At 47.4% G+C, this 16,594-nt stretch overlaps 1 protein-coding gene across 1 annotated transcript in view; it reads right to left on the bottom strand.

The window, feature by feature from the left end:
* Positions 1-14,781, bottom strand: part of LOC138489643 (4-hydroxyphenylpyruvate dioxygenase-like) — a 348,749-nt gene extending 333,968 nt beyond the window's left edge. Inside the window, exon 1 of the mRNA XM_069617322.1 lies at positions 14,721-14,781. Coding sequence (XP_069473423.1) covers positions 14,721-14,723 — 3 coding nt within the window. The 5' untranslated portion in view covers positions 14,724-14,781. The remainder of the gene's footprint in view (positions 1-14,720) is intronic.
* Between the last annotated feature and the right edge of the window lie 1,813 nt (positions 14,782-16,594).

Raw genomic sequence — 16,594 nt, 5'->3', positions numbered from 1 at the left:
GAGCCAATGAACTGGTCAGCCAGTCCCAGTTGTCCCCAACCTTATTGCCCAGGGGCCCTTGTGGCGTACCAGATGTACTCTTTGACGATTTAGGGTTATTGATCATAATTCTGAATTTATGCTTATTTTTACTCAGCCCTTCATCGCATATGGTTTTATTTGTGCTCAAGGAGCGATTACCATCAACATTACCTTTCTTCCCACTCCCCGGGCCAGCAAACCACTAAGGCAGGTTAGTTCTGCAAGCCCTTCCCCTGCCGGAATCACTGTCTGACTGTGCGTGGTAATTATAAGGCACCCACCGGCCAATTGAAAATCCTGTATCTCTTTCAACCAACCTATAGCTTTGGTGTAGACAATGCTGCCCTTCCTGTTCTAGGGAAAACATTTCCATTCAATACATACGGGTAGCATGTATTGTAACACTATTAAACCTTCATAAGGGAAGTCATATCACAACTTAGAAGGAACATTCAATGAGTCAGGGATCCCGGGCATCTACACCTCTTTTCATAAGGTGTTAACAATGTCTTTGCAAAATAAAAATTCTAACTTCCACTACACATATGTATCAGTGATTATCCTAACCATTTGTTGATACATTGCCTCCTCCCCTAATCATTTTGCACTACTGAATTATTGATTACAAATTAGCCAAATTAGCCAATTCTACCAAATTGTGTGCCATGAAGCAAACATTGATTACTCAATTTCACTCCCCTACTCAATTGGGCTAACTTGTTTAATACACTTGTCAGGCTAATGTAAACCACGTATCGCTCCCAATGCGCTACAACGTCATATGTTGATAAAAAAATGTTTTTCCCCATTGCAAATGGAGCATAATGTGGGAGGGATCCCCCTGGTCCGTGCATGCTAGGAACAAAGGGGGGGTGCCTCCTCTTACCTTTTATGCTCCCTACACCTGATGCCCACAAGCTAGCCCCTTCCTCCGGTGCCGGCTGCCGGTGTCTGACGATGACATAATGCTGACCACAGACGGACCCTACGTCCCTCAAGGCCCTTCCCCACGGCCCATACAAATGTCATCCCACTACGATGCCAGAGCTTGCTATGATTAAAAGCATTGACGTCATTTACTCGGGAGGATAGCTCAGTGGCAACCTGCTGGCCTTGGAAGCAAGACGACACGGAGCAACACAGGTTCGATCCCTGGGTCCGCGCTTAGAAACCTCTGGGTATTAAGCACGTTATAAATAACCTATCATATCATATCCAAAGTCAAAAAGTGCGCAACAGCGACTTAGGTTAATGTGTGGGATCTTGAGCTGGACTGGTTTCAGGAAGCAAATGTACATAATATGAGACAGAAAGGAATGTATGTCTGAGTATTCCAATCTGCATTCAAGCTGCGCATGGGTGCAGAATTTGATCTATTAAGCAGTCTTACTAACAACGTCTGGCCCTGAACCCCCAGATCGCTCATACCAGCCGCTGTCTATTTACTGCACTTACGTAGGGTCACCCTCCCCACGGAGGTTGCACTTACGTTCTTCTGCTCTTAGCACTTCTCCACAAGCACCACAGCACCTATCCTTTACCCCCTTCCCCCTCCCGTCTGCACTTGCACGTTCTGAACACTCACAAGGCATAGTAGGTTTGTCTCCCCTCCCTGTTATTCTCATTATTGGTTTGTACTATTAATTCAATTATGTATCCTCCTTGTTAATTCATTGTTCACCTTCCCCTGTCCCCACCCTGTTGCCTTGTGGGCGCTTTCAAACAGTTTTTCTAATTGTATAAGCTCCTAACAAATGACCAACAAATACATAAATAAATAAACCAGCATTAAGACCCCTACACGGAAAGAACTGTGCAACCACACTAGCTCCTCTGGTTTCCTGTAATCTAAATATTCCTTTTTGTGGATGTATTTTTCGGGTCTTTTTTGGGGGGCAAACTATCTTTGAAAATCAGCCCTTAACGTTGAACACGAATAAAAGAGAAACATTCACATTTTTTAAACCACTTCAGCAGTAACTGCAGCATGCTATGGAGCCGACAAAGATGACCCCAAAACATCTCAGCAACCCTGACAATGAAAGCACCCCCCATCCGCTTCTAACATAGCACACCCACCCACTCCTCTCCAAATGAGTGTGGCTTCAGTCTGTGCCACTCGAGTCGACGAAGGCAACTGCTATATTTCCGAGTGCATCATTTCACGGGTTCACCACGTGCCACCACCGACTCAAACCGACATCGTCTCACTCAAACCCTGAAAAGTTTTGCCACCAGCATCCTCAGCAAATGTTCTTCCATTTCAGGCTCTCCCTTATGTCTTACTTTTCCTGTCTCTCAAAGATCGAAAACGGATTCAAAAGAAGTGATATCAGAAGAAGAAGGGAGGCTTAAAAGGGTGTGATGAACCTTTCCTCCGGAGATCCAAAACTGATCTTGGGAACAGGTGTCTAGATTAGATTGCACTGGGCCCAGGGGTGGCGGGCATGTCCATTTGAGGCCGTGATGGATTTCTTAGCAGAGAGACACGCAGGGTTGGTTGGTGCCCTGTGGCTGCATCTGGATGAAGCACCGTTTTGGAAATGTTAGCTCAATAGGGTGTTGAGCATGACACTGGCAGCTGCCTGGTCGGGCATGGAGGGATTGTGTTTGCACTCATTTCAGATGGAGGCATTGACCGATAGAACTGAGTAAGGGCATTAGGCGTCGGATTTCCAATACGTATTAACGGGATACCACAGCAGGGCCGGTGTATGAAATTGACGAGGGCTCAAGCAGGGCCGGTGTATGAAATTGACGAGGGCTCAAGCAGGGCCGGTGTATGAAATTGAGGAGGGCTCAAGCAGGGCCGGTGTATGAAATTGACGAGGGCTCAAGCAGGGCCGGTGTATGAAATTGAGGAGGGCTCAAGCAGGGCCGGTGTATGAATTGACGAGGGGTCACTATGAATTGTTTTCATGTGAATTCCTCTTTGGCTGTTTCAGCGGTCAAGTGGCACAGCGAGTAGAGCACTCCCGGCAGCGCCAAACTCAGCCTTTCATCCTTCCGAGGTCGATAAATGAGCACCACACACTGTGGGTAATAATAAGCAGCGCTCAGATACCGGAGGGTGAGTAGCGCTATATAAATGCTAAATTATTATTAAAGTTTCCTTGCTATTGATTTTAGACGGTGACGCGTTGTTGTGCGCTGTGGAAGGAAGCCCCATTCATTTGTGACCATTATGTCCCATTATGGCTACAGAGGCAAGTTAAGGGCTTGTCCTTATTTAGGAATGCACTGCTGGAAAAAAAAGGCATCGCATTCCAAAAAAAGGCATCCCATTCCATGCCCAGTCTACCTACAAAAATGTTTCAAACACCCTGGAGATTAAAAAAATGTGTTAAACCTGGCACAGTCCTTTTACACTAGATCTGAACACCTTTTTCAGCTCCAGGGGTCTAAAAAATGAGCCCCTCGGCTGCACTACAAATGTTGAAATTGCATGGGGCGTGGCCAAAGGGCAATTATACGCTGTACAAAATTAGGCGTGTGGTCTGCAGAACAGGGGACAAGGTCGATTTTGTAAACCTTCAACCCAATATTGTGCAACCGATAGTTGAGGGTTCATGGTGTTGCCCTCTGCGGCAGAAAGTTGTTTATATTGCAATCGGGACATTTCCCATGATAGGCCGGTGCCTTTGAAACGTCGGCAGGGGTATGGCAGGGTCTGCTACAATCCAGGGTCACCCTGACATGTGACTGACGCTGCTCCATCTATAGCCGACCTTTCAAAGGCAGAGAGCCGCCACGAAAACCGCCAGCTCCCCCGAAACCCTGCAATTATACTTTTAGTATGTGACGTCCCTCGATGAGCCTCAATATATAGTCGCAGAAATTGGAATTCTAAACAAAATAAATACCCTCCAATTGGGAAATACTGCTGTCCCACAAAGATTTCCTTTTTTCTATGAAATACTCAAATACAACGTCTTCACTAGGCATTTCCACAACCTGCAATTTTAGGGATCAAGTGAATGGCCATCTTGCTGTTGGGTTTGCAAACAACTTTTATTTGCAAGTGCGCAAAGGTCATCAACATTGATACAAGCTTTTTAAAAAAATCCATTCTTGTTTACTCTGTAGCTTGGCGGGACCAGCATTTCTCAAACTTTGCGAAATGAAAGACTGGGGTCAACGGAATGTGTATGCAGAGCGCAACAGTGTGTGAACTCAACAGCACGCATTACAAAATGACTATTATAGATCCCCCCCACCCCCTCCAGATCGTAACTCTGTATGCCGTCTGAATGTGGAACTTTAAGCTTAGTTTAGAATCTAATTTTATACAGTGTACCACAGAAGAACAGTTTCGAAGCGCTGTGCATACGCTCTTAACATTAAATAACACGACAACAATGAAAAGAAACACACATCGAGCCAGTGGGTCAGTCAGCAAGATCAATCATGTGCAGCAACATGGATTGGGCAGTAGGTGCATAACCAACTGAGATTTCCAGGCGACTCCTTACACAGCTCCTGGTCTAGTCATAGCCCCACAGTTCACCCATCTCTTCGAGTTAGCCTCCCCAGAACACCTGCTCTAGTCAGACCCCCACATTACATCATCTGGCATCAGTGAGCCCCCCCCCCCCCCACACTGCTTCCCTTTCTCTCTACCTCACCTAAAGGGGGCACTCTCCTCTTCTCTCCCTGAACTTTCTGTTCTAGGCCAGTCAAAAATTGCACCCTTCCTTCCATATTGGCAACCGTGCCTGGCCCCTGCTCCTGTCTGGTGTCAATTACCAGCTTTCCTTACTTGGCCGTCCTTCCTGATGGTGCCCCCTTACTCATGAGCAATACCCACCCCTCTTCTGTGGGCAGACCCCAGACCGCCTGCCACCTCTTGCAGGTGAGGCTCCCCGCTAGTTCTGGTCTCATCAGTTCCCTATTGGTGAGGTTTGTTGGTTACCACGCGCTGCATTCTCCATACAAGAGCCCTTCAGTGTCACTCTTCTCTTCCATCCAGATCCCTCTCACCCTTTGTCTGTTTGAAGCCAGGGTCGCAACCTGCCCCATTTGCTCGTGGTATGATCCCTTCCCCAGGCCTTGCTAACCAGCCATGGCCTCATACTGCATTCCTTCCCTGCTGGCAAGGCTTTCACTATGCACCACCATGTCCCCGTTCTGCACCCTTTACGTCCTACCCCGAGCGCGGATGGAGTCAGGCCCTCGGATTGCACTGTTGACCACCAGTGAGACTCCTCCAACCCCCGCTCGGGCTCTAGTTAGTTCCCTCATTGCCATTGCAGCCTTAACCACTGACCAGTCAACACAGTCTATTCCATTTAAGCAAGTGTGTGTTTTTTTTAGCGTTGGATAAAATGCTTATGGGGTCATTTTAATTTAACAAGTTATGTGCATGGAGGGGCTACTTAAATTGCGCTTCCATGCAAAAACTCTTCCATGCAATTGCAAATATGTCTCGGGAGGATAGATCAGGGGCAACGTGCTCGCCTTGGACGCAAGACAACAAGAGCAACACAGGTTCGATCTCAGGGTCCACGCTTAGAAACCTCTGGGTATTAAGCGCATCGTATCATGTCTAACGGGTAGTGGACAAACAGACGAAATTACTGTTGCTCCATTTTCCCCAATATATTTTGGAAAAAAGTGCAAATACCTCGCAAAATAAAGGATTGTTGGAGGCACTTCCAATGGCTGCCTTGCAATCCAATGCATTATCGCCAGCATAAAAAGGCCACGCTGGTGTTAAGGCATGTTTTGGTCAGGCGGAGTGGATATTTAAGATATATTACCAGGGTCATCATGTCACCAAAATGACAGGGATAGCAGAAGTGGCATCACCTGCCCTATGACATCACAGTAAGTGATAACACGTGACCGTTGAACTCAGTCCCATCACAGAAGTGCTGTCACATGACCTCTCACCTTGATGATACCACAGGCAGTAGCAGCACCGATGTAAAAAAAACAATACTAAGCATAAATGAATGCAAATTATAATGTAGAAAGTAGACACGGGGGTACTGCCTTGATAGGCCATGCGTACAGTCACGCTAGGCCACCAACATACACAGCAGAGGCATGATAGCTGAGCGGCGCTGCAATCTGATGCCCGCTATAGCATCACCTGAGAACTGTACAGTCTACCAAGCCCAGGTACTGACATCATACGCCAAGTGGGCTTCCTTTGTATAGGTACAGCCTAGTCCTTCAGCCCAAACCCCTCTTAAGTTAGTAGGCTATGCCGTCATGTCAGGGGCTGAGGAGGCTTGTGCGTGTAGAGGAGGAGGCTTGTGCGCGTAGGGAAGGAGGCTTGTGCGTGTAGAGGAGGAGGCTTGTGCGCGTAGAGGTGGAATTGTGTGTGCGTAGAGGAGGAGCCTTGTGCGCGTGGAGGAGGAGGCCTGTGCGTGTAGAGGAGGAGGCTTGTGCGCGAATGGAAGGAGGCTTGTGTGTGTAGAGGAGGAGGCGTGTGCGCGTAGGGAAGGAGGCTTGTGCGTGTAGAGGAGGAGGCTTGTGCGCGAAGGGAAGGAGGCTTGTGCACGTAGAGGAGGAGGCTTGTGCGCGTAGAGGAAGAGGCTTGTGCGCGTAGGGAAGGAGGCTTGTGTGTGTAAGGAAAGAGGCTTGTCCGCGTAGAGGAGGAGGCTTGTGTGCGTAGAGGAGGAGGCTTGTGCGTGTAGAGGAGAGCTTGTGCGCGTAGAAGAGGAGGCTTGTGCACGTAGAGGAGGAGGGCTTGTGCGCGTAGAGGAGAGCTTGTGCGCGTAGAAGAGGAGGCTTGTGCGCGTAGAGGAAGAGGCTTGTGCGCGTAGGGAAGGAGGCTTGTGTGTGTAAGGAAAGAGGCTTGTCCGCGTAGAGGAGGAGGCTTGTGTGCGTAGAGGAGGAGGCTTGTGCGCGTAGAAGAGGAGGCTTGTGCACGTAGAGGAGGAGGGCGTGTGCGCGTAGGGAAGGAGGCTTGTGTGCCTAGAGTTCCTCAGCCAGTCCTGGTGCCACAAAGTTATCATACGTCCCAGACTTCGTAGTGTACTAAATATAATTCAATTTTTAATGAAGAGTGCATTATTGTTCAGAGCTCTAACAGGGCTACTAGATCTAAGGACTCAATGCGACTGACATGCCCTAGATACAGAGGGGCAAAGGGCAAAGAACGGTCGTACCCTGTGAAGGCAGTGTGAGCATGGAATGAGTTGCCAATAAGCCTGTGCCCTGAAGAAAATCCTACTGATTTTGAAAAAGCACTGAAGACCATATTATTCTAATAGGACATTTTTTGTCAGTTTGAAATTTCTGTCCTTTCTCTTTCCTCCGCGCCCTGATGCCTGTGGGCTACAGCACGTAAAAAATAAATAAATAAATGAAGTACTACCACTTCTTAGTGGTGTACTACTAGGTGCCATTGAGATTCAGCAATGTATTGACCTTGAAATGGTGAAGGGCTGAGGTTCCATCATGTGACTTCGGGCTCCACGCATATATCACTCACTGAATGACCTCGCCTATTAGTGTGGAAAGATGAACTGTTATAGAAGTAGGCTACACATCGGTGCTTTGCAGTTAGACCGTGTAGCCTACTTCTGTAGATGCAGGCACTCTTAGTAAACAATTGTTTTTGCATCCTCTTAAATCTATCATATTTATCTAGAACATTCTCACTCACTAGATGAACATTCACAGCTGTGATGTGTGAATAGTTCATTCGGAACAGGCTGTTCAAAAAGCAGCATTTTATAACATTTATTCTTTCTACACTGAACTTGATGGCTCTGATATACACATTTCTAACGCCACCACTGACAGTGCTTCGTTTACCTGAGGTGGCAGAGGCGCTATCGGGGGTAGGAGGCAGGGTGCCTGGGGTAGCAGCTTCTATCTCTGGCTGTCCCTAAATGACGTCCATATATGTTCCGCAGCCCAACTCCATCTGGCAAAAAAAAAAGCAACATTTCCTCCGTCCGGAAAAATGTTCAGTTTGCAATCTGGGGGACTGGAAAATGGGCCCCTCCCACTTCAGCCATGCTCTAGTCCTCACACTGCGCCGTTCATCCCCCAAAGTCCCACACCTATCCCCGTGCTCCCCAAGGATGTCAAACCGCGCTATCTGCAAAACCTCACCTTAGTGTTGTGTTTATTCTGTCAGGTCTTAAGGTTTAACACTGGCAATTAAATGAAACCTTCCTACATATTTATCTTAATTACGCATATAAATTGCATTTAATCAAGGTGCTTGAGAATATGGGCGTGGCAGAGCACGCAGCCAATCACGCTGCTCCAAATGCAGGCTGTTTTCACTAGTAAGCGCTCGGCTACGGGACAGCCCGAGTGCTGCGCCAATCAGATTTCGCCATTGACCTCACACTGACCCTGCACCCCTTTTCCACTCGCAATTTGAAAGCATTTTGTTAACAAAATCCAAAAAAAAAACTATTTTCCTTCATGGTGATGCTGCCCTGACTGTCAGGCTGTGCATTTGCAATGTTGTTATTTTAATCATAACCAGTGGACCCATATGCAGGCAGAGCGGTAACATGACCTGGGTGACGAGGTGCCCCATGCTTTCCCCCCCCAGGTAGTACGCGAGACATTGGGTAAGTGTTGGCAATAAAAGGCCGTGGGATTTTATTGCACAGTTATGGTCATAACAGATATCATAATTACAGTAACCATAATATGCTGTACTTTTGGGCATAGGGTCCTGAGGTTACCCCCTCTTGCCCGTGCCGCCATTCTTGTTCCACGACAGTGTGGTCGCCGTACAGTGACCTGTCTTCGTTCTCTTTCTTCTCGTCCTTTTCTTTAGGGTGGGAGGGTTCTGGGAAAAAGAAGAGACTCTGAATGCACAGAGTACTCTTTGGGTTTGGGTCCCGTGCAGGGACCACAAACTGTTTCTGTTTTCTGCTGCAAAGTGCAGCTCCTTATATAGGACCCAGGGGCTGTCCCCTGGGTGGCCCTTCTGTGTGGTGGGGGCTGTGGGCCAGCTTATGCCGACAGCGAACTGCACCTTGTGGTCCCTCAGCTTCCTCCCTCGCCTAATTCCTGTGATGGGGGCTCTGGTGTGTGTCTTGCATTCCTGGTGGGAGGAAGACAAGGGTTGATTAAACCCTCGCCCTTCCCCCTGTGTTTCCAGGTTCAGCGACTGTGCGTCGCCTTTGTAGTTTGGTGGGGGCGAGGGGGAGCCCTCTCCCCCGCCCAGCTGCCATGGGGTACAGGTTACCAGGCCTCGCCTGGTGCCTGAGGCGTTGCCCAGCACTAAAAATGGACTACAACAAACACAAGCGTCATCCCCATAGAGAGAAGGTAACTTTTTGCTCATTGTAGTTGCAGTAATAACCGTGATGGTGGGATGGCGTTGCTGGTAATGGCACTGCTGCCCGTGTCTAAGGACCCTCTGCTTGTTCTTATGGGTGGGGGTGGACCCTTGGCCCTTACAGGAGGGTTGTGTAGCGTTTATTATCACCTCATTAGTACCTGAGTCTTGTCATTGCTCATCGTAGTTGCAGTAATAACCATGACGTTGGATGATCATGCTGGTAATGGCACTGCTACCCATGTCTAAGGACCCTCTCTTTGCTTGTTCTTAAGGGTGGTGGTGGGCCATTGGCCCTTATGGCAGGGTTGTTTCATGGTTAGTACCACCTCATTAGTACCCGCATCTTGCCATTGCCCATCGTAATTTCAGTAACAATCATGATGGTGCAATGACGTTGCTGGTAATGGCCCGTGTTAAATGACCTTCTCTTTGCTTGTTCTTATGGGTGGTGGTGGTGGACCTTTGGCCCTCATGGCAGGGTTGTCTTGCAGCTATCACCTCATTAGTACCTGTGTCTTGCCATTGCCCATCGTAATTTCAGTAATAACCATGATGGTGGGATGACTTTGCTGGAAATGGCACTGCTACTTGTGTTAAAGGACCCTCTCTTTGTTTGTACTTATGGGTGGTGGTGGACCTTTTGCCCGTACGGCAGGGTTGTCTCGCAGTTATTATCACTTCATCAGTACCCACGTCTTGCCATTGCCCATCGTAATTTCAGTAATAATCATGATGGCGCAATGACGTTGCTGGTAATGGCAGCGCTACCTGTGTTAAATGACCTTCTCTTCGCTTGTTCTTAAGGGTGGTGTTGGACCCTTGGCCCTTATGGCAGGGTTGTCTTGCAGTTATTATCACTTCATTAGTACCTATGTCTTGCCATTGCCCATCGTAATTTCAGTAATACCCATGATGGTGGGATGACGTTGCTGGTAATGGCACTGCTATCTGTGTTAAAGGACCCTCTCTTCGCTTGTACTTATGGTTGGTGGTGGACCCTTGGCCCGTACGGCAGGGTTGTCTTGCAGTTATTGTCACCTTAGCAGTAACCACGTCTTGCCATTGCCCATCATAATTTCAGTAATACCCATGATGGTGGGATGACGTTGCAGGTAATGGCACCGCTACCCTTGTTAAAGGGCCCTCTCTTTGCTTTTATTTAAAGGTGGTAGTGGACCCTTGGCCCATACGGCAGGGTTGTCTCGCGGTTATCACCTCATTAGTAACCGCGTCTTGTCATTGCCCATCGGAATTTCAGTAATTTCCATGATGGTGGGATGACATTCGTTTTTCACACAAATACTGTCAGGTTAGTGATTCATTTCCTTTTCCTTTTTTGAGTTACCTTCTGTGTAACCTTGACTTACTTGCCTTCCTTGTCGTCCCGCTGAAACCTAGTTTCTTCTAACTGTAGCAGTAACGGCTTCGCTCCATCGGCGGCAAACTAGGCTTCAGCGGGACGACAATGAAACTTCGCCCATTGGCACAAATAACAGTCTTTTGACTTTAAACTGCTTGGCAACACACGCAATTGGGGTGCGGTGAAGAGCCATTGCAGAAACTCTCTACTTTGTTGTTTTCCTGGCAGCACTGAAGAAAGTGGTTTAATCACTATACCACTGAAACCGGTAGGCCTGTATAGACCTGCTGTAAGTTTAGGACCACTGGTATGGTCCAGAGGTCTACACACGTGGATACTACAATGCTTGCAAGAGATGTTTCATTAACATTGAGAGATGTTTCATTTTAATACCCCTTTCTTTTTTAGTTGCCAATTCAGGGAAAAAGAATACATTAATTATATTTCACCTGTAAGGCGCTCGCTTAGCACACAATTTGGTTCTAAATCAGAGTTCTGCCTTTTATGGGATCAGAACTAGTGTCTGTGTTAAGCTAGTCAAAGGGCAAGTTTCTCATCTATCCCCTAACCCTAGATAAGCGGCTCATCAGCATTGTCTAGGGCTAGTCACCCCACTAGGGAATAGAAAGAATGGTTGGAGGGCAAGTAAGTCAAAGCTACACAGGAGGTAATTCAAAAAAGGAAAGGAAATGAATCACTAAACTGATAGTATTTGTGTGAAAAACTTTGGGTGTGTTCTTAGGCATGAAACCCATTAATAGTCCCTTTAAGTGTGGTTTTGGGGATGACATTAGTAACAGGGTTTTGCCATTGCACATCGTCATTGCAGTAATAACCATGATGGTGGGATGGCGTTGATGGTAATGGCACCGCTACTCATGTTAAATTACCTTCTCTTTGCTTGTCCTTAAAGGTGGTGGTGGACCATTGGCCCTTACGGAAGGGTTGTCTGGCAGTTATTATCACCTCATTAGTACCCGCGTCTTGCCATTGCACATCGTCATTGCAGTAATAACCGTGACAGTGGGATGACGTTGCTGGTAATGGCACTGCTACCCTTGTTAAATTACCTTCTCTTTGCTTGTCCTTAAAGGTGGTGGTGGACCATTGGCCCTTACGGAAGGGTTGTCTGGCAGTTATTATCACCTCATTAGTACCTGCGTCTTGCCATTGCACATCGTCATTGCAGTAATAACCGTGACAGTGGGATGACGTTGCTGGTAATGGCACCGCTACCCTTGTTAAATTACCTTCTCTTTGCTTGTCCTTAAAGGTGGTGGTGGACCATTGGCCCTTACGGAAGGGTTGTCTGGCGGTTATTATCACCTCATTAGTACCCGCGTCTTGCCATTGCACATCGTCATTGCAGTAATAACCGTGACAGTGGGATGACGTTGCTGGTAATGGCACCGCTACCCTTGTTAAATTACCTTCTCTTTGCTTGACCTTAAAGGTGGTGGTGGACCATTGGCCCTTACGGAAGGGTTGTCTGGCGGTTATTATCACCTCATTAGTACCCGCGTCTTGCCATTGCACATCGTCATTGCAGTAATAACCGTGACAGTGGGATGACGTTGCGGGTACTGGGCCTGAATGGCAGTGGTGGGCCCTTGCAGCAGTGTCACCTTTTTTTCTCCCAGAATTATCTCATGCAGTATTTTTAGCTACCACATGTAGTAATTTCGCGAATCTACCTCTATACAGCATTACAGCTAGTACGGCATATAACAGATGCAGATTTTTTTAACTACTCTTGCAGTATTTCTGAAAATCCATATACTTAATTTTTTCATTATTTGAATCTGTTTCCATCCTCATTTTGAGGATGGATGGAAGCGGACTGCATACAGGAATGGTTCATAGCGCTACTGTAAGATATTTTCAATGCACAAAATTGTGAGTTTGGAGCCCTTGGTGCATGCATCGCTGAGGTGGTCAAAATGGCCACATTTCCCCCCTCCTTTGATTGTCATCATGTAAAACATTAATTAGCATTATGTTTTAAAAACTATAGGGGAGTTTTCAATCGTTTTAATTCTACCTTTAGAGTGGATCTAAAAATTGGAGCTAAAACTTGGCAGTGACTCGTTTTCTAAAGCTTATTGGAATCCATTGTTGTGGTCAGCCCCTCATCAGATCTCTGGACCACAAGGCCCTCCTATTCCTCTTTCCAGCCTCTAGGGCAGTGGCATTCAAACTGTGTCCTGCTCCCCCCCCTTGAGTACAAATATTGTTTAGGGGGATGAGGCGCAAAGAATGTCCGGTGGGGGGCAGGGGAGTAAGGGAGGGCAGGCTCTTTAAAATATGAGCACATTTTCTACTGCTTATATTTTTTAAATTAAAAACAGAAACCTTAAACCTTTTTGATGTTAAAACTGTCATCTTCATCCCTTGTTACCCTTTTTAAAGAGTCCGCCCCCCTCCCCCAGACATTCTTCGGCAACCCTTGGGGGCCTGCCCAAGTTTGAAGACCACTACTCTAGAGCAACTGCACAATGTGTCCTCATTGTACAGCGTCATTACCATACGCAGTATTCCACTGGAATACTGCAGTCAATAATCCTGCTAGGCCTATAACTGGGGGGAAGTGGGGAGGCACAGTAAAAGAGGTGGTATGCTCCGATGCCACCTGTTTTTACCGTTGACACCATAATACGGTCCGGGAGGATAGCTCAGGGGCAACACATTCATCTTGGAAGCAAGACAATGCAGAGCAATGCAGGTTCGAATCCGGACCGCGCTTAGAGACTGGTCGCTAATATTGAGCACGGACTAAAACAAATGAATTATGGGCCTAAAATGAGAGAATAATAGATTTAAATGGCAGAAAATTGCCATTTATTATGTCAACATTAGTCCAACGTCAACAGTCCCACAACAATTTATATGTGACCAAACCAAAGTGTAGCACCTGAGAAAGACAACAAACAGCCCATTAACTGAATGCGAAAAGCCTGTGTGAGAGAGAATTTGTCATGGAAAGACATGCCTCATTAGAAGTTTGCCAGTCCGGAAACAAGGGTGCCTGTAAGCTCACTGGCACCCTTGATTCCAGATCGGCAAACTTCGAGTCTGCCTGCGGGAGCCGCTGAGCCCGAGAGGTCTGACCCTGCCGGGCACAGCGGCCACGGTAGGCAGACCGGTCATGAAAGCACTGGCACCATTAGCAACCGTGCCGGTGCTTCCGTGTCCCCCCTCCCATAGAGTCCTATGGGAATGGGGCGCCTGACTTCCCGGGCCGCCGGAGTTGTAATCTCCCGGTGGCACCGGGAAGTCAGGCGCTGGTCAAATATTACAGGGCGCACCGGCAGGGTTACCACCGGACCCGTAAAATAAGCTGGAACAATAACACAGAAAGGAAAATAAATAGATGGGGGGGCGGGGGTGGAGTAAAAGCATTTCCACCTTGGAGGGATTAAGACGTACATAGTGGACTCCCTTAAAGGACTAAGTATTGACTGATGAAAGTAATCAGACACCTGTGAGTGCACAATCCTTTCTAAAATATGTAGAACGTTTTGGACGAGTAGGATAGACCTGAAGTTTGGCTGTGATGAAATATATATATATATATGGATTTATTATTTATTTATTAATTATGGTATGGTTGTGGCATATTTAAAATTGACAGAGAAGCAGCCATATGCCAATGGTTGATTAAGAAAGTGACTAAACGCGACGAACACAATAAGTATGTTGGATTAAGGAAGCAGGGACATATCAGAAAGACGCGTGGCAGTCGGATTTGCCCTGGAAACAAAGGTGCGAAACTTCTAACTTACACACAAAAAACTAGAGTGCTTAGAGGGCAAGGTAAATTGTGAATTTGGTTCCCTGCTTTCACTATCAACCCTGCCTCTTTCTAGCCAAGGCATCCCCTCCACCCACTCCACAATCTGAAAGATACCTCCGTCACCTTAGTGCCCACATTAAAATCTCTGCCTCGCGGGTATACACAAACTGGCACAATCTATTTGCCTCTTGCTTTGCATAAGACAGGAATGCACGCAGTGTGTTTCGGCCTTACTTTGCTTACCATTGGTAGAACACTTAGGAAGGAAATTGACTTACCATGATGCTGTTCTCTGATCAGAGCTCGCTCAACAGGAACCCAATCCTGCAAAGAGCAGATCAAATAGAAGAGCACCTGTGTGTAACAAGAAGGCCTGTGTGTGATTGGACGGCTGCAGGACGCCCACTGCTCCTCCCCTGCTCTCAGCTCCAATGATGTTGCACTTAGCCGAAGATTTTATGAGCATCTCCACAATAGACTTTGGACACTTGTTTTCCAGTAGGAAGACAAACCGTTCTAAGTGAAAATATTTTTTTTTTATTTTTTTTTTTAAATAAACGCTTTGAAGCTTGAAGCTGAGCTATCCCACTATGTTCAGCCTCTTAGGAGTGAACTGAAATGCCACCATCAGTCCAGGCGTCATCAGACTGCACCCCGACACTCTCCAAATGTTCACTTTCACACCTATGACTGTGAACTCCTCTGAGTTCTGAAGCACTGCCACAGAAAACACGTTTACACCGATTGATGAACTACACGTATCATCATGCAGTGCATTAACATGTAAACTGCAGTGTAGACACATGCTTAATTACTCAGATATACTGGTGTCTCCAGGAATCAAATTTAAGGGGGTGCACAGAGGAGGCCACAGACAAAAGTAGGCAGGAGGTGCCTATAAAAGGGCAATGTGTATGCTTTTCCCAAATTGATGCAGGCACAGTAGTCCAAAGTGGCCCAGGGCAGGTACAAATCGTGCATTTATACAGCAAGCAATTCGGTTGTATACATGTATACATCTTGGTGTTAGCATTATTATCTCATCCTATATCATATTGAAAATATATATTGGTATAACTCCAAAACTCGATATATCGCCCAGCACACACAATGCACCAGTTATGTTCACTCCTGGTTTCGGGCCTTCATGGGCAATTTGTTCAGATGTTGCCTGTGGTCATTGGCTCATAATGGACACCTGCCATTTTATGCACTTTGGAATGATAGTGTCCAAATTGTGTCCCGATCGCATCTGCTGTAGGGGGCCTTTCACAAGTCTGCCATTAATACCCACGGTTCACAATGCCTTTTTGTGCATCTTGCATCTGGCTGCAGGTGCTTTACTGGAAGGTCTGTGCAGATCGCAATTGGGGCTGTGAGTTCCTTTCTCAGCAGTGTCTTTGTGTGGACATTTTATAGTGCAAATGTAGCAAGAGTACTGAGAGTAACCAGAGCGGGCATGTGAACTAGAGGAGCACAGGGTGCGTCAGTGTGCGCGCTATAACAGCAGTCAACCAGCAACAAGATATGACCCTTTAAAGCAGCGTCTTCTGCAGAGATGGACCCACTGTGATGTATCGAGGGCAGTGTGTCCCTTTCAGGCCAGAAGAAAGAAACAGGCGAAGCAAAGAGCCTGCAAACGTGCAAGTGACAGTTGGTGAAAGGAGGACAGCAGATTAGATCACTGAGCCCCCTGCTTCCCTCAGCAAAGCTACGGGTTCTGCCGGGAAACTCTTGTCGGGGGCGAGCTACCCGCCAAGACCCCAATTTGAATTTCAGCAGTCAGCGGCTGGGCTGGTCCGATTATTCAAATTAAAATTGGAGTCTTTTTTCACTGTGCCCTCACTCCCTCGGGCAGGGCAGGGGACAGGGCTTGCCTTTTCATCTAGCTGTACATGCGTGCGCACGCATGCTGTAGCAATGGCAAGCCCTGGATCCTGATTGCTGACCTTCACCCCTGTGTCGCTGTCCTGTGTGCACCTTTATGGTGCGTTCTTCACTGCTTTTGCCGTGCCCGTAGCCGGCCCCGGCGGCGGTATTGCGGCCCTGTGCGTGTGCCATGCGGGCGGACCACAGGCAGTACTGCCCAGAGGGTAGCCCAGGTAGGGGTGCAGGGGAGTTTCCAGCATCACAAGAGTGGGGGGGGGGGGCA

This window comes from Ambystoma mexicanum, chromosome 9, assembly GCF_040938575.1.
Source record: "Ambystoma mexicanum isolate Mex_15411 chromosome 9, UKY_AmexF1_1, whole genome shotgun sequence".
NCBI lineage: Eukaryota > Metazoa > Chordata > Amphibia > Caudata > Ambystomatidae > Ambystoma > Ambystoma mexicanum.
This window is presented reverse-complemented; position numbering and strand designations above follow the sequence as displayed.